This window comes from Pangasianodon hypophthalmus, chromosome 10 (genome assembly GCF_027358585.1).
Source record: "Pangasianodon hypophthalmus isolate fPanHyp1 chromosome 10, fPanHyp1.pri, whole genome shotgun sequence".
Classification (NCBI taxonomy): domain Eukaryota; kingdom Metazoa; phylum Chordata; class Actinopteri; order Siluriformes; family Pangasiidae; genus Pangasianodon; species Pangasianodon hypophthalmus.
Window position 1 is genome coordinate 13144283 of NC_069719.1, and position 25392 is coordinate 13169674.

A 25392-nucleotide genomic window follows, 5' to 3' on the forward strand; every position below is an offset into this window, starting at 1 on the left:
CGGGTTGTTAAAAATAAGGAGGCGGGGTGGGGATTTTGGCTGTGTTCCAGTCCAATGTTTTTCATTACATGTGAAGGACTTCAATTTCTACTGGAATTCCAATTTGCATTTCAAGGCCACTTCCCCCTTGAGCACCAGCCTGTTAGAGCTTCCTGTAGTTTCCCGCCTGAGTTGGTTGGGGGTTGCGTCTTTGGGGGGCTCAGTAAAGGGGGAGTTGTTTTCGAGCACATGGAAACACCATGGCGACTCTGTCCTCCCTGAAAAGCCTCCTAGCTAGATTGTTCAAGGCTGGTTTCACTTGACTGGTCCAAGCTATTGAACCGAGGACAGACAAAATACCTGTCTGAGCACAGGCGAAGCTTTGTGTCAAATAATGCTCTCAGTCAGGATCTGAACAGCCACTGCTCACACTGGTTCATGAATAATGTCATGCATTAAAACTGCATTAAAGAAACTTTTTTTTTTAACGTTAAAAAAAGGCTCCAAAACTGTGAGGAGGGAAAGGGTTAACTGAAAGGCCTAAGGCTATGCAGCTCTTGGCAGGCAAGCTGGAGAAATGTAGCCCCTTTCATTCCTCTAGGTTGTTTACACGACTCTCTGGCAGCCATTTTAGACTGAAGCTCAGCTACCACAGGCGCAGGAGAGGACTCAAATTTCTGAAACCTTCACAGTGCAGGGAGTTCAGCCGGCAGCTTGTCCCCTCATCAATTTTCTCATGGGGGCCTCGTCCCTCAAACCACCCTCTCCCCCCACCCCCCCAACACTGAACCGCCTTCATTCCACAAGCTGGCCTCCAACCCACTGTATTTGTCTCACTGTATAACCCTCACCGAGCACAACATTGTTTATCACTTTCTTGTTGCTCAGTGTTTGAATGACTAAGCTGTGATTAATCTTTTGTGTTTTGTTTAAGCTTTGCCTTGCCTAAAAAGGAGTCTCGTCCTCTGTTTTTTTTCCCTCCTTAGTTCCCCACCTCCCTTTTGTTTCTGTTCTATCGATCAGGCGTGCATTTGAGAGTACGAGCTTGCACTGTGCTACAGTGATCCACTGAAAAGCTGTTTGTGTCTGTAGCACTGTGGCCTTAACCTTGCCCAAATAAGTTACGATGAGCTTACCGGGTTAAAACGATCAGCGTTAACATTTTTGACGCTCTTATGAAATGCAAACCTTTTCGGTGACCTTGGGGGGGGGCTATTCATTTTCCACTGGTTGTCAGGCCTTTGAAATGTAATTTCGGTAACCCATCTGAGGAATCAGCTACACCTTCTGAATAGCCCAAAGTGCCTCCCTGTGAAAACACACAACTCTCAAACCAGCCCCAGCACATTTAACATTTAACATTGTCATTCCTTTGCTTCCTTCAGAATGGCTTCCTGGGGGTGTTTACTGCAGTCTAGTCAACAAATACATATTAATTCTCATCATGTAAGCTGATATGAGTGACCTTTCCTTGAATCAATGAGCTGTTTATGCCCCTGTAATGCCAACATTCATTTGCTGGAAAAGCTTTTGTGAGCTCAAAGAAATTATTGATGTTTCCTGTAGCATGATGAGAAGTGCAGTTGATTTATGCACATCTGTAGATGTTGCAGCAAATTGTTTTTCACCTTTGCAGTCTGATTAAATCTCCTTCCAGGCCTTTGAAATTCTGCCTTGAAATCAAACTAGCATTTCATAAAGGATATTTGCTAAGCATGAAAGAAAAGACAACAAATTTGAAACGCTATTGTCTTAAACCAATTATTGCTCCTTTCCTCATGCCTAGTGAGATTTGTGTTAAAGTCTATAAAAGCTAAGTGGGTAGGATAGTCTTTTTTGCAGACATTGCAAGAATGCAAAACAAACAGCTACATTCAGGAGATAACATTAATATTTAATCAAACATGGCTCTCATGCAGAACTGCTGAGCAGCCATGTAATCTCTGTTGCTACTTCCTCGCTATTTTATGTGTGTCTTGTTTCATTTTGTCTTCCTTGTCTTGTTGACGGCATACGCACATTACCACTGCTGCTGCTGAGCGGTTGAGGTGCTGAGATGATGATTGCGTGGAAGGAGATGTTGACACTCAGCGTGGTTCTGTCGGTAGGTTCAGATGGGTGCAGACGTAATCACCTTCCCTCCATCACCTGGGCTGAGTGTAAATGCCCCTCCAACCCCCAGACCCATCTGTTGCGTGAATGGGTGCCGTGATGGTGGTTCATTAAGAAGTGTTAGATGTGTCTCAGCTGTCAACAGATGTGCCAGACTTCCTCTCTCACATCCAACTTAACTTCAGACATTCAAACTCTGGGAATTGATTTATTTTTTTTGAAAATCTTGGGATACATCAGTTGAAAATGGATGATTATGGTGACAGTAGTCTTTGCAAAAATAGTCTTCAACAAAATTTTGGTTTGGAAATAAACACTTTTCCATTACTATTCACTAGTATTTGATTGCCCTCATTTTAAGGGCATGTGAGTGTACTGGAGCGCGTGCTGTGGTCTCTGATGTAAAAAGCAGGTCAGAGTGTGAGATGGCGGAGGCTGTTTGCTTACTCCTCACAGAGCGGCTCAGAACTGTGTCACACTAATCTGTTACTCTTGCAGTGGTGGACAGAATTAACCCGATTTTACTCCTTATTCCTTTTGTGACTTCCGATATCTTGACATCAATACAATGGATTTGATGCTTTATCCCAACATATTACTTATAAGTATGAAAAGAAATATAGTTGAAATATTTTATCTACCAACGTTACCTTATTGAGGGTTATGACATTATGCCTCATTATCTTAAAATGACAGAAATGTCACATAGAACCTAATTCTAAGATCACATATGAAAAATTACTTTTAGAATATTTCCAATGATATAGTGATGGAAGAAAAAATCTATTTGGTTACAAATCACATTTACTGAATAAAGAAATAATTAAACATGCGCACCCTCCACCCACAAACAATATGCCTACTACATAGCCTATTAGTAATAGCTCTAATGTAAGCAAAATTCACTTGTTTTTATAACCAAATTGCAATATTGGATCATAATATTTGCAAATTGAAACAGCTAAAGATCAGTGACCCTGTTTTTTTCAAGCATCGAGCATTATGTAGACTGTATCTGGATTTAAATCCAATTGCTCATATCATTAGGTGGTCTGAGAGACATTTTAACCAGTCTAAATGCATGTCTTTTCAATTCATATTTGACACTCCCAAACCCCTTCCAATAGCTGACGTACATGCAAATACCAATGTTAGCAAGATTAAAAATAGGACAAAACTGGTAGTTTTTGATGCAGCAACCATCTTATTTCTAAAGCACAAAAATAAGGTACAACACTAGAAGTTAGGGCTCTATTATAATATGCTGGTTTGCATATTAACATGAAACACATTTGGCTAATATCGTAAATGCACATGGTTAAAATCTCGTCAGGATACAAGATGCGTGAAATGGTCTGGTGTAAAAGGGATCATTGTAATTTATCAGGAAGTCTCTGTTGATTCCCGCTCTTAATGTCATACAACAGTAGGGTTTATCAGAACACAGTTTGCACCAGCCCCTCAAATTCAAGTAAATCTGACTGTCCTGCCATGTTGTATGTCATATTAAAGTGAGCTGTGTGTAGAGTAATAATAATTAGCTGTGCCTTTTCTGACATTTCCTGTAAATGTCATGGCAATCTGGCACTGAGTGTGGCTTGTAGTTAGATGTCATCATTCACTAAGTCGTTGAAGTGTTCAGGGGATGGGATTGTACTTTAAATAGAATGCCAATGAGGGCGTGCATTGCTTGATTGGCACTAGCAATGTATAATTCAGCTTCAGCCCCCAGGATTCAGGGTGACTCTGTGATCTGATTACTAATCAGCAGACATGGCAATTTCTCCCTCTCCTCCTGCTGCTCGTCCTCTGAAGGAAGGCGAGAGCAGCTCACAGCTGCAGCGCCTGTCATGAACTATTGCACACCAACCTGGACCGTTCAGAGAAAAAAAGGGGGAGAGAGATGAGCCAGTTGCCATGGAGACGGAAGCACAGAGTGATGCTGATTGGATGTGGGGTCTCGCTGTTGCTCTCTCCCACTCTCTCAATACTCAAAAGATTTCTATTCTGTCCTTTGAATCCTCTTGAATGACAGGTTAATTTATTCATCCGCTGCCCTGTGGTCCAAGGGAACATGGAGACGTGAGCATGTGACATCTGATTATAGCAGCTTAGGATGATGGCAAACAGTTTGTTGGCTTTTTCTTTTTGATATATGGTGTCAGCAGAAATGTAAACAATACTGTTGTCCAGAGCAATGTATATCAGCAGCTGAAAAGGACAATACACATACTTAAAAAAAAAAAATGTCCTTTTGACATTTTTATCCTTTAAAAATAAAAAACAGTAGGGGCAGGTTGGGCAGCTCTTCATAAAGTATAATAATTCATTAACCAATTTTTTAAAATATATATATTTTTATTTTTTTCCAAGATTTTCTCCCTAATTTAGTCATGGCCAATCACACGGCAGCTACCAACCAGGGAGGGTGAAGGCTAGCACGTGTTTCCTCCGAGACACATGAAGCCAGCTAACTGCATCTTTTTGAACTGCTGCTCATGGGGCGGCATAAGGGACTCGGATGAAAGCGCTATCTGCCCGCTTCTGCATGCATGAACTCACAGATGCCCATGATTGGCTTGTGTCACTGTGATTGATAGCGGAGAGCTCGTATGCCACCAGTCCCTCCCTGAGAGCATGGCCAATTTTGCTCTCTTGGACTCTTCGGCCATAGATGGCTGTGGCATCATGAGGATCTCCAGATGACAGGGTGAATGCTTTTTTTTGTTGCGCCACTCAGGAGCCCTGAACAATTTTATAATTTTTTTTCTCTTAAATGTTGCTATTTGGCGGATATAAGCGATGTTCCATTGATTTGCTAGTCTTTCTAGATGTTGCACAGTCGTAGGGCAGCCTGCTCACTGCCTAATTTAGACTTGTAGAATTATTACACCTAGTGGTCACAAATGGAAACTGCAACAAGTGCTAATCGAGGCCCATTGGGCATGAATCACACTGCCCTATGATTGTGCTATGAGCATTTTCAGTGGAGGAGGAGCAGCGGACAAGCTAGTTTAAAAATATTCTGTGGCCAACAAGATTTTAAAAAATTTTTTTTAATTTTATTTTTTTAAGCAAATAATCAGATATTAAATCTAATAAATTTACACAAACAGAGGCAAAGTATAAGTGCATACAGCGTATCTAGGATGTACAGAATAATTTCTACTGTAAGATATATTCCAAAGATGGGGAGAGGGATAATATTTGGAGTGGAAATATCTGTAAATTAGTTAAATTCTTCCCCTGCTTGGGCCCCGACCTTCTGATCAGTAAACCAGATCCTTAACCACTGGGCCACCAAACAAATGAGAAACAAGGGGGCAAACATTCCCTTTGCCGATGCCTGAATTTTTTGGGCTAGTTTGGAGTCTTTTGTGTGGTTTATGAGATGTAGTTCTGTTGGAAATTTTGCTGAAACCCGGCAACCCTGGTTAATGATATCAGCTCTTCAGTATGTTCCATGCACACATCTGACATACCTGCTGTATTGAACACAGTTGTAAAAGGTACGTATAAAACCAGTCATAAAGAGCTGTTAGGTTGTATGCTAGATGACCATGTTGTTGATAGTCAACTGCCTATTATGGGCTTACTCTAAATAAAAATTCAGTAGCTTGTAGCCTATAGCATAGTCAACTGTGATAACCTGTTGACTTACTCTTGACTTTCAAGTCAGCCAAACTATGCTTGTTCAGAAGTCACTGAACACTATGCAAAATAACACTGACTTTACATATGCATGGATAATTTGTTAGATTACATGTAGTTATATGTAGTGTGTTGTGAAGTTTTTCCAACATTATCCCTTTCTCATCAGACATTCTGTCATGCTGTGCTGTGCCTCTGGGCTTGTCAGCATTCAGCTCACTCTGTCTCTCCCACTCTTTCTGTGCCGCAGCCAAACCGATGAGTGTTATCAGTCTCACCCATGCACATTTCTGGTAAATAGAACCAGAGCCTCTCCAGGAGTCTGACCTGTTCCACAGTGTATATTTTTTAAGATTGTGCTACAATTTGGACCAAGTGGTACACATCACTCTGTACTTCTTTCCTCCCTGCTGAAAACATGTCCTAGGTTTCCTGTGTTTACAATGACTGGGTTAGGATCAGTGACTGAATGTTCTTGAGGTTTGTGCCATGTCAAATACAATGTGTGTTGCTCTCACAGAGGGAGTGGAGAGCATAAACAAGTTCACAGGAGAGATCCGAGGCTTGATTCATGTCTCTGAGTGGTGCCAGCTTCTTTATGTTTATGATTTGCTCATTCAGACACTTTGTGAGCTACTGTCAGGAGGACTCCTGCTGGTCAGAGTGTGGTAGTGCATCCAGCCTCTTAGATTTGGCTTTTTGCTGACATAATTGTCTCATTGTGTGTTTCAGAATAGCTTGTTGCCTTTTATGGAAGATGACTCTGCTTTTTTTAATCCATTGTCCTGATTCATTATTAAGCTGAAATCTTACATCCATGCTTCCTAACGTCCTTACAGCATAGCAGTGCTAATGGCATTTTTGGTTTATTCGGATCTGTATGCTAGTCAGGTTGACACACTTACACTGCCTTGCTTTACTTTTACAAGCCATCACCCAAACTGACTTGGCCAGATGGCTAGTCTAATTTACGGCGTGCCTAGTAGCAAATGGCTGCCATCAGTTCTGGCACAGATGCTGCACTGTAGAGGATGTCTATGATGCCCAAACTCCCTCTTCCTTCACCATGATTAATGAAGCTTCAGCTTACCTAGCTCTTCAGTCAGTCTCTGCAGGTTGCCTGCATCTCCCAGGCCGCAGCAGTATTTCCTTCACACAGCCAGATTTATATTAGGGTGCAGTGCATATTTATGAAGTACACTCCCCATTTTCAATTACAGGCCTGGTTTTCCCCTCCATTTAATGTACAGCACCTTTACATGAATCATACACCACTTTTCACCATACACCATGCTGCTGTCAGTCTTGGAGTATGATTAAAAGGTAGGGCATTCAAAGGTCTTTCAGGACATACAGTAGAAGAAGAAGAAGAAGAAGAAGAAGTACTGTGCAAAAGTCTTAGGCACATGCAAAGAAATGCTATAGAGCAAAGATGCCTTCAAAAATAATGAAATTAAATGTTTGTACATAACATAAATACTCTCTCTCTCTCTCTCTCTCTATATATATATATATATATATATATATATATATATATATATATATATATATATATATATATATAGTCTGAAAAGTGGTCTCTTACATAATATGCTGCTTTCTTTACTGACATAAAAACATTTTTCTGTAACATTTAATTTTGTGCTGGGTTTCTAAAATGTTTTTGTACTGTCTCAATAATGTAGAAATCATAAAATAAAAAAACTATAACAAAGTTTGTACTAAAAAACTTGTGCGTCTAAGACTTTTGCACAGTGCAGTATATGAACAGAGGCCCGAGGTCTAGTTGGAGCCTCTACATGAGGTAAATATGGTCATTCTGGCAGCTACCATGTGAGAACAGTTTTTCATTAACACCCCAAGATTTAGCACTAGAAAATCCTGAACTGAGATTTTTCAAATGGTCCAGAATTAAAGCTTCCAAATGTCCATTTTTTTTTTATTAATGGTAATTGAAGGTAGGGCTAGAATCTGATTGTTGCTGATTGATGTACCACATTACACAACATGCAAAATCATATACACTCACACACTCTTAAAGACATTCTACATCTAGAACTCTAAAGTTTCCTCAGTTTGTCCTTCTGGTGGAACCCTTAGGAGTACTTTGTAGAACACTATAATGGTGTTTCCTGGTCAGACAGGGTTCCACATAGAACCCCTTAACTAAGAATCCTTAAATATCAAAATAAACTTTGAGCTTTTTTCCTACACTTTTAGAAGAAAGATCACTTCTAGAACCCATAACGGTTCTTCGGGTGTCCCTTTGTGGGAACTCTACACAGTGTTTAGGTAGCTACGAAACATTACTGCTCAAAGAAGAAGTGCAAGGAGTGCAAACAAACTCAGAGTAAAAACAAACAAAAAAAAAACCAGTTGGTTTTATTTGGTGCTGTATGCAGTGAAAAATGTTGTAGCATGAACAAACAAATATCATTTTCTGATCATAGGACTTTTTACCCTGGGTTTTTGTATATTGATGTTGGTAGTGTTTTGTCATATTTGACCAATAGCTGGTTGTTATATAAAGGTATATATTTTTAAATAGTAAACCAAACTTTTAATCAATCAAAAGAACAAAGTTCATTTGAGCGTTTTCTTTTATTGGACTTTACAATGGCAATAATTTTGCACTGTAATGCAGTGGTGGTTACTTTTGGCACTGTTGACTGTTCCAGTTAGTGGAAAATGAACTAGGTCCACAAGTAATGTTCCTGTTTGGTTCCTGTTTGGAGTACTTCTTTTTGATTGTGTTGTGGAAAAGCACTCTAAAACTCTTTTACCTCGACAGTGGACTCACACTGTTCTCTGTTACACAATAGCTGTATGTTGGAACCCTGATGGATGTTGTGGCTACCAACATGACCCTAATGCAACAGGAAGAGGACAGAGAGATATAAATATATTTTACTTTGCTCTGTGCTAGAGCACTAAGCCTAGAAAGATGTAACACACTGCCTATAGGTCACACTATCTTTAGAATTGCTGGAGGTTGCCATGGGAATATTACTTCTACTTTCAACCTTCTGACCTGTTGTTTGAATGCCATTTTGCATGTCCTTACATAGCCTGGCACTGACAGAAGATAGAGCTCTATATCTGATGCAGAAACATTAGATGAAGACAGTTTGTTTTTAGATAGTTTTTCCTAAATATTGTCTGACAGAGTAAAAACTGTGAGGTAACCTCATCTCTTTATGCTGGCCATGTTCTGTTGTGTCTGGCCGCTGCGGGTGCCACTGCTGCAGTGGATTGTTCTGGTCTGCTGCCCTTTCAGTCAATAGCTAGGCCATGGGGGAGGAGTACTGCAGAACGTCGTTTCGATGTGACGAGCCGAGATGACATGGGCAGAAAATAGCCCCTCGTCTCTCTCGCTCTCTAAACCCCAGACCGAACCTACTTTTCTGTCTTAGGAAGGCAGCCAATCGCAGACCACTCTGTTGCTAGGTAATGGCTCACCGCCCCCGTGCCTAAGCATGCTAATACAGTGCGGTTACATCTCCTCGCTGAGATGGGCACTCTCATAGTGGGTTTGTGTGAGACGAGAGAGAGAGAGAGAGAGAGAGAGAGGGGCAGGGAGTCAGAGAGACTCTGAGGTGAAGAGGAGATGGAGAAGAGAAATAAGGAGCGACAGACAGATGGGGGGAGCAAATCAGAACGGATGGCAGACTGACTGCTTCCCCAAGGCAAACATTTAGCACCACAGAATGAATCATCTTGGCCAAATTAGTTGGCAGTGGATGGGCTTTTCCTTGCATGAGCTGACATATAAGATATGACCTGTCTGTCATTTGGAGGGCAGGCTCTTTCACATAAAGATGTCATTTTTTCGTTCATCTCTCATTTTCTTATCCTACTTTTACCTCTCTACTTCTGCATTGGCCTTCATTTGCAAACAGCTTGTTAAACAAATGCTCTTTTTAGACAGACGGCATACTGGATTCTGTCCTCTCTGCTGAAACAGCCTTCTGCAGCAATTAATTCAGCATGTGCTGCACTCAGTCAAGCCATTTGGCTCCCTCACACTTAAATGTGGATGCTGTTAGAGAACAGAGGCGAATACAAGTGCAGCAAAGTGAACTGTACTGCCACTGGATGGATTCCCATATAATGTTTTAACCACTTGCGATTTGCTTTCCATCTTGTTTTAGGTGCACTTGAGCCAGGGATAAAAAAGTTGCTGTCTCATAAAAAATGTCATCTTAGATCTTTTGGACCAGCAAGCACATTGCTTTGTATTTATCAGCATTGTATTTTAACATGCTATATCTGAATATCCCAGACCTTTATACCTCTCTCAGCTGCAAGTGTGGCTTTAGGGCAAGTGACAGCATTGGGTAGCATGTTTAAATAACAGCCTCCACAGAAAACACAGCACACACATCTACATGCACAACGTATCTGCATGCCCCAAGTCGTTATAGGAGAAGAACCTTTAAATTAATCAAAAAATGCATGAGCTTTGTAATAAGAGGGATAAATATTAATGAGAGAGCATGGTCCAGGACAGGCGGATGTGTTTTAATAATAAGAAGAGTATGTGGCGGTGCTGGATAGGGAGGATGTAGCTTGGCCGCTGGGGCACAGGCCAGTGAGGAGAATACTAATGCTGCTGCATAGCTTGGTTCCTCTCCAGCCTATTTCACTTCACTTATCCTTGTGTAGCCCTGCTCAGTGGAAAAATAGGACAACAGGCTAGCAGAATATTTATTTTCTTTTTGTTGATGTGGGAACATTTTTGTCTGCAATTATTTTGTAATTCTAAAGGACTTGTATTGTGTGATGATGTGCATTGTATTTGTGGTGCATGGTGTGTGTTTGTGTCTGATGATTATGTATTGTATGGGTGTGTGGAGATGTGCTTTTGTCTCTGCAGTTGTGTGCAGAAATACCAGGGTGTTATTCTTTTACTTCCATGCAAATGTGTTTGCACATGTGGAGTACGAATGCAAATCATCCTATTTGTACGGCATTTTTGTTGGGTATTTGCATGTGCTCTCTTAGCTCTGACCATGTGACTGCAAGCTCTACACTTCGGCTCATTTGAGACTCTGCGGTTCCACTGGGGTTCCAGACTAAATGTCACCACTGCCCACAGACTTCCCCAATCAGAGACCTCAACTCTGCTCAAATGTCACTGTCTCCACCTCACTTTGACACAAGAATGGGGGGCAAGGAACAATATTTACACATCAAGCCCACTGCAAAACATCATATTGAAATGCTTCGGCTTGGTGTGTGTGTGTGTGTGTGTGTGTGTGTGCATATATATATAATATATATATATATATATATATATATATATATATATATATATATATATATAGTGTATGTGTGTGTGTATATATATATATATATATATATATATATATATATATATATATATATATACACACACTATATATATATTGTGTGTGTGTGTATATACATACAAAAATACATGTGTATATATACACACACACACACACAGACAGGTCCATAAGTATTTGGACAGTGTCACAATTTTCATAATTTTGCCTCTGTACACCACCACAATGGAGTTGAAATGAAGCAATTAAGATGTGATTGAAATGTAGACTTTCAGCTTTAATGGGGTTTTTGTTTTTTTGTTTAAGGGGTTTAACAAAAATATTAGGATTATTTTTAATATCTGGATGCAAATCCTTTGCAGTCAGTGACTGCCTGTAATCTGGAACCCATGGACATCATCGAATGTATGTATACATACTTTACAATTTACATACAGCTATACAGGAACACTCTTGCATCCCTGCTTGATCCCAGGTAATTAATGTAGCTAGCTAACAAAATTCAAAATCAACTCACTTATCAGGAACGAACCTAGTAGCCTTAGCCTGTATCTATGCATGAGCATGTGTATGTGTTTCATGAACATTATTTAAACCCAGTAAATATGAACAGAGTTAAATAAAATGTTCCATGACGTTCGTGATTGATTAATCCTGCATAGCTTACTCATTTTGATATTGTATCAGTATCAAGGAGTACCAAACGTACTCATACTCGGTCTGAAAAAAAAAAGGATATTGCATCCGTAGTACTTACAAGGCACAGGAATTTCGTTACATTTCCCTTTACAGAGAAAAGATTGGAAAGTTGTTGCAGCTGTTGGCTGTTTCTGCTGTTAAACGTCCATTATAAATGAGTTTTCGTTTTCTGTTCATCTCGTAGTACAGGGAAATGTGTTGAAATTGTTTTTGTTAATCACACACTCGCACATTCAGTTTAAATAATTTTTATTTGTCTAGAACTTTTAACAACGCCCAAAGCAGCTTTACAGGAATCCAATAACCAGACTCAACAAGGGATCCATCCTCTTTCTGGACGACACCAGATAGAGGAATATTGATAATTGCTATGAGTCATACAGAGAAAAGACAACCAGTGCTAAATATGTTGAGAATACAAAGAATTTTGGCTTAAGACAGGTTAGGTGCACCACAATAGTTTATAATCCTGGCAGAAGTGCATGTCTTTGGGGTGTCCCAGTGAGATTATTCACAGCAGCATGGAAGGTGAATCAGAACTGCAAATAGCCAAGATGAAGAAACAGGAATAGAGCATCAAGAACATGCTCCAGCGTTGTCTCTGGCAGGTTTGGAGGATGAGAAGTATATCAGGATCTCACACCAAAATCACATTGGCAGCAGAAGTATCTGTACAGTTTGACAGATTGTTAGTTATGACAGGAGAGAATATATACCTTTAAAAAGCATGCCTATGGTGATCACAGTGCAAGCTGGTGTAGCTATGACAGCAACACTAAAAAGAAGATATAGTAGACAGCACAGGCATGATGACACTCCAGGACATCAGCGTCCTGCCACTCCACAATCAACAAACCCTGACTGAATATATGATGGGGATGACTGCACCAATGTCCTAGTTTACCAAACTCTCTGTCTGTAAACCATGAGATCTACACCTTTACCTTGTAGAGGAGGTGGCTTTGCTGTAGTATTCATTATTCTAGGTGCTGATGAAGAACCTCTACCCTCTGATTGAAAAGTATGTGGCTGATCATAATAGACTAAACATTCACTCAGGAACTGTGTGAAAATTATTCAGCCCAACAGTAGTATTTTATAAAACCTTTTTATCAGCCATTCAAAAAATCTAAAGTCCTCATTCACAACTGCATATATTCTACATTCCATTGACATACTAATTCCCTCTTTTGCGTGACCAACAATTTTGAAAAGTGTTCCTTTTTGGCTAATATAAGAGATTTCAGTGATTTGCTTGCCTTTCTAGATGTTGCACAATTGTGGGGCAGCCTGCTCACTGCTTCTTTTAATTTCATAGTTATTAGTGCAGTTAATGGTCAAAAATGGGAACTGCAACAAGTGCTAATAGAAGCCAACTGGGGCAGGAATCACACTGCACCATGCTTGATCTAAGAATATTTTCAGTGGAGGAGGAGAAGCAAACAGGAGAGTTAATAATAATGTCAGGGTCACTGTATTTTATGCCAAATTGGGCTAACTTAAAAATACTCTGTAAGATGTACGATACATCAAAGTGACCTTGTTTCCCACACGAAAGCTGTGAAAAAGAAGTCTGGCATCACTTTATAATGATATTATCTCTTCTGTGTGTGACATGCACACTGTAACATGGCTGCAAGAGAGACACCTGCTGCATCAAATCCAGTTAAACAAAGGTACATCTAAAACCACTCAAAATGAGCTGCTGGAGTGTGTGCTGGATAACTGTATGTTGTCGACTCTCAGCTGCCTTTTAAGGGGTTACTCTAAAAAAGTCACTAGATAGTAGCCTGTAGGATAAGTCTAGTGTGATAGCCTCTTGACTGTGGGGCTGTGTTGTCATCCTGCCCCACCAAAATCTAAGGTATCAAGCAGTTGCTGATTTCATAGTCCTTGTGAAATCTTACAGGCAGTCGTTGTGGTGTTGAGTGAATAGGAGTAATGGTCAATAGTCACACAAAGCTTTTCACTGATACACATGATGTAACTGAAAAGCCATCTAGGTTTACTCAGAAAGCTTACTTTCTGGTAGTCTTCTTCTGTCTTTTAGGAGGAAGTAGGAGGAAGATATTCAGCATCATGTTTTTGATCTCTTTTATGCATTCATGAAGATGGTGTTGCAGTGTAGGATACAATAGTACTGTATATAAGAAAAGAAAAGCAATGGTCCTAAAGAGAGCCTTGTGGAGCACTTGGCATAACTTTTGTATGTATAGAGAACTCACCATCAACATTTACAAACTGAGAGCAATCAGGGAGATGGGATCTGAGCTAGGAAGGAGATCCTCTTCCAGAATATTTTATTCTATATAGAAAAATATTGCCATCTGTGTTGTTGAAAGCTGCACTGAGAAAAAGGAGTCACAACAGTTGGAGTAGACAGAGATTTGATTTGAGAAGCGAGGAATATTCCTTTAAGGTCTTGTGAATTGAGTGATTGGGCTATAAAGTTCATAACTCAGGTATTGGAGTAGCAGGCTGCTCTCTTCCAGGCCCCACACCTGTTCTGTCCAGTCAAATTGCCCTTAGATTACATTAGCAGGATTCTTTTTTAGCTTTCCCTCTCTGTTAGTGAGAGAGAAAGAATGAATATCCGTTTGGGATATCCAATTTCACCCAAGCCTGAACTTTAGTGTTTTCAAAGCAATGGCTCTCCTTTTCCCCTCTCCTCTCCTCCCCTTTTTTACACTAGTTTTGTGTGAACCCATTCCTGAAATCCTGCTTTAGTACAGAAATACTTTTAGTAATGATAATGCTGTGTTATATAACACTCCCTGATATCACCTAACATAATTTTAAGTATAATTTTGAAGCATGACCAAAGAATACTAGTCCACCCAGATTGCAGAGTGTAATTACCAGTGATGAAATTGTGCATACCTGGGAAAAGTGTAACAGGTGCATTGAGCAGATAAAGATAAATGAACGTGAGGGATCTTTATTCACACATGAAGAGCATGGCTCCTTTTTTCTGACTCCAGCTCCAGGCATGAGGTGGTTAGCCTTAACAGTGGATGCCGAGGCCATGTGTGTCTCAACCGGGCAATTTGAGAGCTGCTGACACTCTCAAATGTGCGTATGTGTGTGTTAAGAGAGTTGGCATTTAGATGACAGAGAGGGTCACCCAGCAGCTGTGCACCCGCTGGCTGACTTGATAGATGATGACTCTTCCTGCCTAATGTAAACCACAAACAACAGCCATGTGATCTATACGACAGTTACAGAGGCATTCTATTTCCCTCTGGGCCACTGCTTTTGATCAAGTGTGTTTTTATTAAACAGGCAATTAAATATGCATTACATGCTTTAAATTAATGACGGGCACTAATCAAGTGCTGATTACGTTACTGTTGAATTTATTAGCAAAATATTACTCACAATTTGATTTTCTTTTTTTTCTGCCACACATTCCATGACACCATGGCATGCACTGTTGCTCATCATAGGGCTTCTTGATCATGAGACTTAGTGAGTTTGTTGGTCTGCTGTTAATGGTGGCAAAACCAAACTAATCCATGTGCCAATATTTTAATCTTAGTGAAAATAGACTGAATGTCGGCTACTGGGATGGTCATACAAGGTTAAAAAATGACATAAAACCAAATTTTGCAGATTATCTAGAGACATGCTTAGCAAGTCAATATTTATGCATACCCGCCTTCTGAATGTCAAGCGCCATTTTATTGTGCATACATTACACTTCATAGGGCATATTACATTATGTGTAGTGGGCCTAAGTGAATAGCAAACCATTGGAGATTTAACCTTACACTATGCATTGGCGGCATTTAAATAGAAACATGATTATAGCCTGAAATGAGGTAGCCTGAAATGCTGAATAAATGCAAAAAAATAAAAAATTGAAATCAGTAAATAAAGACTCAGAAACAGTATAGTTTATGATAAAATGATGGATGATATTGCGTACCTGTGGTTTTCTTTGCTTAAAAAAGTAATAGTTTTCACCTTGTGTGGTTTATGTGATACAAATACACAGTGTAGCACTACTGCTAATGTAGCAGTATAGCATTACAGGGTCATTAATATTAATACTGAATTTAATCAATTGGCTGCCTGGTTTTACTGTTGTTCTTCAGTTATTAAACTGAAGTTAAAATGTAAATAGCAAAATCCATGTGTCTGTTTACTTACTGAGTAATTAATTACTCTTTTGTGTAAATTAGTTTAAATACTCGACAACAAAATTACACGAAAAGGCCATCACTAATTCTAATGTATAATTTGTGTACTATTCTTAAATTGTACACTGTGCTTTTTATGACAATATTTGGCGATATGTCTAGTTTTCTGTCTCTTCTCTCCCAATGGTGTTTTGTTTGTTTGGTGTCTAATTAAGCTACAGTGTAGGTTGTCTGATTCAGAAGTCTGCCACATAAATTCTCTATACACACTACTACCTGCTCTATAAATAATCCCCTTATTGACCCCCTGTTCCTAAATATACCATAGTCATTTAATGAACCAGTTTTATGTCTTTCTCTCTCAGTAATGATAATTTTTTTGGTAAAACTGTATGCTGTTCCCTTTCCAATTTAAGCCAGGAGACAGAGGTCCTGCTGTTTTTTTTCCTCCCTGCTGTCTTCCTCACTGTGTGTGTGGCACCATGCACATCACTGACTACCTCCACTGACATTTACTCCCCGACTTATGAATGGAATCTAAACTGGCAGCATCTCTGCACATGCACACAGACAGCTTTGAACCGCCACCATGGTGGCTGAAGTCTTTCTTTTGCTTCAGTGTAGGGGCGCAGTAGTGCAGAAGGGAGAGCGATGGGATGGCCGGCCCTTCTTCCCCTTCAAGCACGCTTGTGTATTTCACTGAGAGCTATTCTCTTCTTTCTGCTCCACATACCCGGTGACATACAAAAGGGGGCGTTGAGAAAGCTTAAATAGGAAAAGGAATTTTCTTTCTCTCTCTCTCTCACTTTTTTCCCCCATTTTTTCCTGCCTTGTTTTTGTCTTGGGCTCTGGGATTCTAGAGTGATGTTTCTCCTGTGGTCTTTGGGAAGTCAATCTGCCATGTGCTTGTGTGTCCTCTCAAGGGTGAGTTGAATGTTAGGTGGGATCCTGATCATTATCTTGAGGGATGACTGAAAAGGTGGACCACACTGATAAGGTTTAGCATTCCGCCGTGAAGGGACTAAAAAATCAATAGTGAAATGTGAGCTGAGGGCATTCTCACTTACAACTATTAAGTAGAATCACGCAAGTCATGGTCAGGCACATAAACAACTCAACTATAATGGCTATAAAAGTCTGATGGTTCTTAGTGACATTATAAAAATGACACCTGTACTGACATAATTTTCCAATGACCCTGAACATTGTCTTGCCAGAATGAGCACAGAAACTCATTAATGACGACCCATCCTTGACAGACGAGTTCAGAAATGCTTTCTGTCTTTTTCCTGGTGAAGGAGACATTCGCATACAGTCACCTCTGCAGGAGTATTTTGCTCTCCTGTCTGTCTGCATCTACACCCTAATCAGTTTTGGGTGAGATAAAATTCCTGGCTTCTCCTCTATTGCTCAGCCTCTTCAAATGGATTAGCTACTTTTGTGACGTCTTAAAGCTGATTGAAGGCAGCGAGCCGTGTGGAATACATCAGGGCGTCCACCACGTCACGGAAATGCCTCTCTGGGCTTCATGTTTATTTATCATGGAGCCCTTGAAAGGCAAAAAAAGGTCTTTGTCTCTGTACTTCAAGTCAGGAGAGGAAACCTGAGGACATAATGGGGCTCTGATGAGACTATTTCCTAATGCACAAAGCTTTATTGCTGCCTGTCTGCCTAGACACAGATTACACACAATGTGGCCTTGGGTTAATTCAGGGTTTTCAACATCAGACACTTCACCTTGAGAGAATTTAAGTGCGCTATAATTTGTTACAATTCATACAGATAGTTTGGATCTGATTATATCAGTGGACTGGAAGGGCAAACTCCTCACCCTCTGCAGACTTTAGAATTGACATGCTGTTGTGTTGTGTAATTTATTTCCCTGCCATGTTCAACCAGTGAGGACAAACCTAACACTGAAACACTAGCTTGCTCTATACAGCATGATTTTCTGTACATGAGGTTTAGGGCATAAACTAAATTGTGTACTCATGTCTTGTCAAAGTTATGCAGGAAGACAAACCACAGGCTTTGATAATGTTCCACTCTTGCTTGTATTATAAGGAACAGGATTATTCATCTTCTGTCCACCTTCAGCTTTTTTTTTTTTTTTGCTAGATTTCACCAAGATTGTTCTGGCTGCTCTTTGAGCTCAGAATGAATGTGAGGCTCTGTGTGCAGTAGGGTAGAGAGGGATGAATAGGCATAGTGTGAGTGCATAAGAGAGGGTGTGTTTGTGTGTCTGTGAGAAAGTAGCCTAGTTGAAAGTGTAGTGAAGCATTCAAAGCAGCTGAGAGGGTGAGTGGTGTATCTTTGAGCTCTGCAGTAGGTGTAGGTTAAAGGCCTAAGGCTAGGTGCTGTGTTCAACTCTCAGTTTTGACCTTCAGCACTGGATGTACAGCACTAGCGAACCCACTCTGCATCACCGCCTATGCCCATCTTCCTTTTTTCCTTACTTTATTTGCTTTCAATTACATATTTGTTCTACTTCCACTTCAAATAATCTAAAAGTCAAGACAACCAGGCAAATCATGACATGGCCATGTTTTCTCTGTCGGCTCCCATAAATGGGTCTCTCTCTCTCTCTCTCTCTCTCTCTCTCTCTCTCTCTCTAAATAAGCTGCTATGAACACTTTATTTTTCCTTTATGTTTATTCTCACATGATTGACTTCCATTGTTTACACTGCTGAGTCATGGACATAATCACATTATGTTTTAGAGGTCTAGCCCAATCCAAATGTGTTAGAGAACAAGCCTGCGAGGATCAACAAAGGCGCATCAAACAGTATTACATTTGGTAGCTTTGGGCATCACAACCTTCAGCGTCGTGAGTGTAACAGATAGCTATTTCACACTGCCTGTGCTACAGCAACAACCATTCTTGCCCTGTGAGTGACAGTTTTGGAAATTGTTTCTAAACGGTGGCTTTTTCCTGTCAGGCCTGAGTTAGTCATCTTCCTAGAAAGTGTCTTTGTATCTTTTTAAATCAGTTAGCATGATATCTGCAAACGGAAAGTGTCTCTGGGTGGTTAATTGGCCGAGTGGTAGACAAGCACGGCAGAGTTGGAGACACAGAATTCACAGTAATGTTCAACGAATTGGCAACACTACACTATGAAAACAGTTCAGACTGACACCTCCTGGCTAGAACCTGGTGAGTGAACCCCCTCATTCAGGGCCTCTGAGCTTTCTCATTAGATTGTGCTGCCAAGCCAGAATAAATACATATTTCAGCTTCAGTAGTGGTTGACTTTAACTTTACGCCTAATACCGCTCATGCAAAATGTACAGTAAACAATGAACTATTCAGACAGACCTCGGAGAGAGTGCACACAGAGGGCAACTTCAGCTGAAGTCCCTTAGCACGGTTTGAGGGTGTAGGCTGGTCATCCTCACTGCTATAATGCCCTGTTGTCCTTTAGCTGACCTTCATATTCATACCACTTCCCAACATCACTCCCATCTTGAGCCAGACCGCTGTGGGCTCCTCGATATGCATTTTTTTGCTGCTTGAGTGCTTTTGAAAGTGCAATTGGTTAGATATGAATACTTGCCAGTCCACATACTCCCCTATCTTGTTGCTCCCAGTGTTCTGTGTGGACTTTCAAACCTCATAATTTAGCTAATAATGTACATAATGTAAAAAATCAGAAGAGGAGCTTCAGCTCATTGTCTCAAGATATTGCCAGAACTCGTGATATTGCATAAGCCTGGTCTTACATGTGTTGCAGACAGGTATGACTCAACTTAGTCTTTCTTCTTTTAGAGAGAACTCAGGAGAAACATCCATCTTTCCCACTGGAAGGGCTGAACCAGAGAGGCCAACTGGTGCACTGACCAAGCTTCTGAGCACAAACGAGAGCCAAGTAAGCCTGAAGGGAGTGCCTACTTTAATCCATGCAGCTCCAAGCAGCTCCAGCTCCGCTGTACAGCAGGCCAATGCAATGCTGAAGGATATGAGCAGACTCAAAAATGAGATGAGAAACTTAATCCAGGTAAGTGTGGTTAATGAATAGCATGAGAGAAACCATGGAACGGGAAACTCTCATCTCAAAATGTCTGACTCTCTTTTTTTCTGCTTTACTCCAAGTACTTAATAGTAATGTGTCTGTAAATTACATTTACTGTACATTGATAATGTTCAATGTTGTTTGTATTTCCAACTCAAATTTTTTAAAGCTCAACCTTTGTTGATCAGACTTGGTCAGTTACTCAATCCCAATATCTGGTTAGCAGCACACAGTAGGAGACAAGCAGTCTGTCCTTCCCATTAGTAACTTCAATGCCATGTTGATCAGCAAGTTGCTCACCTCCTGAAACAGACCAATGTCATTTCCAGTGCTGTGCTTCAGGAAGTGCTAATCTAATAGAAGCAGGGCACTGATGAAATCAAGCCAAGACTCCAACCCTACGTCTTGTATCTCTGTGATTCGACAGCGATTTTCCAATTGTTTTTTTCCCCCTCCTTCCCTCACTAATAAATTACAACACTTCAGTTCTACCAAATGTGCCGCTGCCTGTTTCCATCTATAACAGTCAACCCCCACTCCCCACCGCCCCCACCCTCCTCCTCGCTAAGGAATTGAGTTTCGAGGCACGCCTTGGCTGCGGCTGAAAAATTCATCAGCCAAGAATAATGTAACACAAGGCAAATGACACATTAGCATATAATTGAGGATGCGGGATTTGAATGCTCTTTGGCCGTTGACAGAGAGGCCCAGGAGTGTGTGTTTGTCTATCTGTCTCTGTCGGTCTCTGAGTCGAGAGAGCCTAGTCACTATATGCTGTCAGTGCCTGGCCTGTTTTAATGGAATGTCACTCACGCCTACCCACTGCACAGCGAGGATCATGCTCCTGTTCACAGCGACTGTATGTCCCTCAGTGACATGAGGATTTCATATACCATGGTACTGTAAATAGAAAGAAATGTTGGAATCAGAGAATGAGTGGATTGATTAATGGCATTTAATGTTCTGCGCTACACTGCTATAGCAACATGATTTGATCTGTTACAACAATTCTTTTTTTTATATATCCATGCATTTGTGTGTGTGTGTGTGTTTTCAGCCAAATCCAGTCATTGCATTGTTTAGCAATAACTGCGTCTGGCTTTCTCCTAATCCGACCTCTCTGTGCTTTCTACCAGACTGCTGATGCATTTCCTGTGAAGCTTGCCGAGCCAAGCCACCCCACACCCCCCACCCTGCCCTCTCCTCCACCCCAGCCCCCACCCCCAGTCTCCATGGTAGGTTCCCATAGCAACTCCAGCCTCTGCAGTGCCTGCATTACGGGCCGTTTCCTCCACACTGGTCACAACCAGCTACAGACACAATGGCACCTTTTGTATGCTGCAGTTTGAGACGCGGTGTTGTGCAGAGACTGTACAGATAAATCAGGGTCGTTATCTCTCATGTACACCTGGATAGAAAGAATGAATGCACAATTCTTCTGAAAATCCATATCCACGCTGCGTCACAGCTCTGCAAACACAGCAACAGCCATTTGCAGTTTTCCTTTTGTTGAGTGTTTCCTGGTCTATAATTGGCAGTGTAGCAGGAGAGGCCTTACATCAATTATACCACTTGTAGCTTAAGAAGTGAATTACAGAGATTCTGATTTGGCAATATTACACATTTGAAAAGCCATTTACTTGTAAACATAAGTGAACATTCAGCAGAAGTGCTCATTGCCCTCAGTTCTACCTAATGTGTCATGGTAAATGAAGAGAATCATGGAGACTGTGTAAACTGGAGGCTCAGAAATTTGGAGGTGACTATTTGCATGTTGAATGCTTAAGAGGGTGAAGGGGAGAAACCTGTGTCAAGGTGAGGAGGGTGTGTTCACCTCAGTAATGGATTTATGGAACTCAGTTTTATAATCAGGAGAGGATAAGAGGAAAAGACAGCCAAGGTCCCACTGCTCCACACATTCACTGAAAAAGGAATGTGACAGGTTTGCTATTGGGAAAATGGAAATTTGACAAGCCTGGGACAAAGCTAACATGGGACTTCAGTTGCTTTATTCTAGTATTTAAGTTACATTACAGTCCTCCTTTGACATCATAGTGATTGGGACTTGATGTTTTTTCCTCAACAAAACAATAAATGAATAGCATTTAATACATATTCCTCACATTCATTGTTCCTATTTTTTATTGTTTGTCAGTCCTGCTGGAGTAGCGCCACTTTCCCTTGATGGATTTATTTGGGGTTCTTATCATAGCTGCATTATATTTCCTTTGTTTGTCTATCACATACAGAAAGATTTTCAGCCTGTGACATTCTTTTTTTTTTTTTCCCAAGCTACAAATGACTTATGGCTTTAATCACAGATGTGTGAAGCTCTGTTTTTTCTATTTTTCCCTCCTAGCCATCAGAGCAGGATGATGAGGTCACTCCTAAGGCTATTACTCTGTCTCGACCCAACCAGCTACAGGATAGCCATCCACCTGCTTCCATGTTTGAGGATGCGGAGCGTGTCCTGAGGCAGGTCAGACAAAGCCGGAAGGTTCTAGAGGAGAATCTGCAGGCAATTTTGAGAGCCAAGGATGGAGAGGTGCTTCATACACAATTAGAGGCACTGTCAAACAACAGGTATGGAGTCTGACAGTGCTGTAATAGCCCTGAAGTCAAAACAATATTGCAAATGGTTGAAATGCTGTTGAAATTAGTGTTAGGGACTAGTTTTGTATTGAAAGCAGGTTTTCTCTGTACTTCATAAAAAATTATATATATATATATATATATATTATATTATATTAAGTACTACACATGACCTCAGCTATTGATGTCACAAAGTAGGTATGGGTTTTTGATAATTTACACCAGGTTATAGAAATTATCAAATGACATTGTACCTTGAAAATTTTACCCATAATATCTGCATGCTAAGCTAGCTAGCTAACAAATTTAGCTAACGTTAACAATGAACAAAAACGTTTTTGACTGCTCTATCTACTGTTAATTAAATAGCTAAGAATATGACAATGCAAAACAGGCACTGGAGCTAAAATTGCCCTAGTGTATAATTGTGACAAATGTCAACTATTTGGAATGGTAGGAAGGCATATTCATAGATTGTACTTTTAATAACAGTAGGTGCCATTTTTGTCCTTTCTAAGATACTACAAAATGTCAAACAGTTTATTTTTTCACATAGATTATTCAAATTATTTAAAATTATATCTATATAATGTAGTGACAAACACTGCAGCTCATTTGAGCTCAATGAATTTTAAACCAGAATTTTAAAATGAGTGTTAAGTCAGAAGAATAATGGCATAACATTTATTCCTAATATATTAGTAATGGACTGTCCATCCTCCTGAGTGTGACTGAGTAACTTCTCAGTTTTACGCTTCTAAAACTTTTGCCTTGCAAATGTGCTCAGGCAACGGGCCATGTATGTGATTGACAGCTAGCCTCAGAGCACACTCCAGGCAGGGAAGGACTAAGCCAAACGGAACCATCACACTGATTGGCGGCTGTCAGTGGAGCTCTTATTCCAGCTCTACTTAACCCCGATGTATTCAGCCTAGATACTTCACCTGACCCATGTCCGTGCCACCGGTAGTGTGTCTGTGTACAACACAAGGAATCTCTTTTTTCCGAAGCAATACAAGTTCTCCTGAAGGGCTAACATCAGACATCTGGTCTGGAAGTGTTACTTGTTGTTAGAAGCTAATTATAGCTTTCATGCCACGGTGGATTTTCAGAAGTTTTCTCAGTGTATATGATTTTTTATACAGTAATAATCTTGGACTGACAGAGAAAGCATACAAATTGTACTCTTATAATGCATATAACTCTTATAATAGTCATAATGAAGACTGTATATAAACTTATTCAAATTTCAGTTCTGCCAAATTCCATTGCATCATAGATTCAGACTAAACCTCATGTGGAGCGTGCTGTCAACTCTTGAGAGGTGCTGTTTGTTTATGGCTTTTAGGAAGCACAGCACTGAGAATGAGTGGCAGAGGCTCAGAGAGGTGTTTTAGTAGCTCTCTTGAAATGGGGCTCAGGCTCTTATAGCAGAAAGTCAGACGCAATCTCAGCACTCTGACTGCTCTCGATGTGACATTAGCCCAGCTCCCCCGGGTGCGCAGCCACTAATGGTTTGCGATGCAGAGAGAGGTGGGTAGAGTGCATGAGCAGGGTGAGCCGCTGGAGGAGAGATGGAGCAGGCGAGGGAGTGCTAAAGGAGCAGTTTAGAAAGTGAATTGGAGAAGGCTGCCCCAGGAATGCTGTCTGCCTCTGCTAATGATACTGAAGATCTAAGAAGAGGGGGTCAGGTGTGGTAATGGCACCCACAGGCTCTCCTCTGGCTTACAGCACTGTGTATATGGGGAAGAACACAGCAGGCACCATTTTGTCAAGGAGCATTTTATGTGCAACTTAATACAATTTGTTTTGTTTGATCATTTAGTTATTTGCTCTGCTTGGACCAGAATTTACTTGGAACCGCGTTCATCACATCTGTGGGGTCTGGTTTTGGCTCAGCGGCTCCCCTCTGACCCTTCTCAAACCCAGCCCTGAATCCAAACTCTCGTTTAAAAATGTCAGCCCCACTGGTAATTGTCTTGAAAATGGCAGCTGCAATCAGCTCTGCTCCTATTGTGTGAACATGAAAACACAAACATGCAGGTTGGTGTGGCTGCCTCTCCCTTGTATAATGGCTTTTATCTTTTCCTCCACCAAAAGGTTGCAAGGATGGAGAAGCCAGCTGCTGCCCATTCGTCCTCTATCTCCTTCTCTCAGGTTCGACTTTCCATCATCCATTTTGTATGGGAGGTGGTTTGCATCATGCCTTATATCCATGCTTTGATGGGTTCATTCATTTTGGGCATCTGACATTGCAAAACGAGGCTGAAGTAGGATTTTATCCCTGCCATTCATTTCTTTGAATTATTAATGAAGCCATTTGCGAACGGGAAAGTTCTCAGCCTTCATTAAGCGCCGTGCCTAAAAAGTTGTAGCCTACCTTCCTCTGAGGTAAAAATGAACCCTGTCCAACTTTGAATTACATTGTAATTATAGCCATCACCTGCATTGAAAATCACACAAAGCATGTTGCATAATTCAACAGATGGTTTAGACCACCTTTCCCTTGTTTGGCTGTGGTTTGGAGACTGGTTTTAAATTCCATTGTTCCTCACTGGCTTGTCTTTTTTGCTTTGCGCTGGTCTCTTTCTGTTCTGTGTTATTTAGTTCTCACAGTAGATGACATCTAATGACATGTAATTCTCTGAAGTTGTGCATGGAAAGGAAGAGGACACCTGGTTTTACCCTAAGATTAAAGAACTCGTTTCTTATTATTAAGAACTCATTTCTTATTATCATTTGTTATTCTCTGAAGTCTTTGTCATTTGAGTCAACACTTTTCCTTGTTCCTCCTTACGAAGAGTGTTTGGTCTTTATTTTTCCGGTAATAACAGTTGTTGACCTGAGCTGCAGATCTGCTGTTGACCCCACTGTGATGATGTCTGTATGACTTACAG

General features: G+C 40.7%; 1 protein-coding gene across 6 annotated transcripts in view; it reads left to right on the plus strand.

The window, feature by feature from the left end:
* Positions 1–25392, plus strand: part of kiaa0586 (KIAA0586 ortholog) — a 91323-nt gene that overhangs the window by 19488 nt on the left and 46443 nt on the right. For all 6 annotated transcript variants that reach the window (XM_053237400.1, XM_053237404.1, XM_053237402.1 and 3 more), the window contains exons 11-13: positions 19660–19888; positions 21040–21138; positions 22263–22486. In XM_053237400.1, the coding sequence (XP_053093375.1) occupies positions 19660–19888; positions 21040–21138; positions 22263–22486 (552 nt within the window). The remainder of the gene's footprint in view (positions 1–19659; positions 19889–21039; positions 21139–22262; positions 22487–25392) is intronic.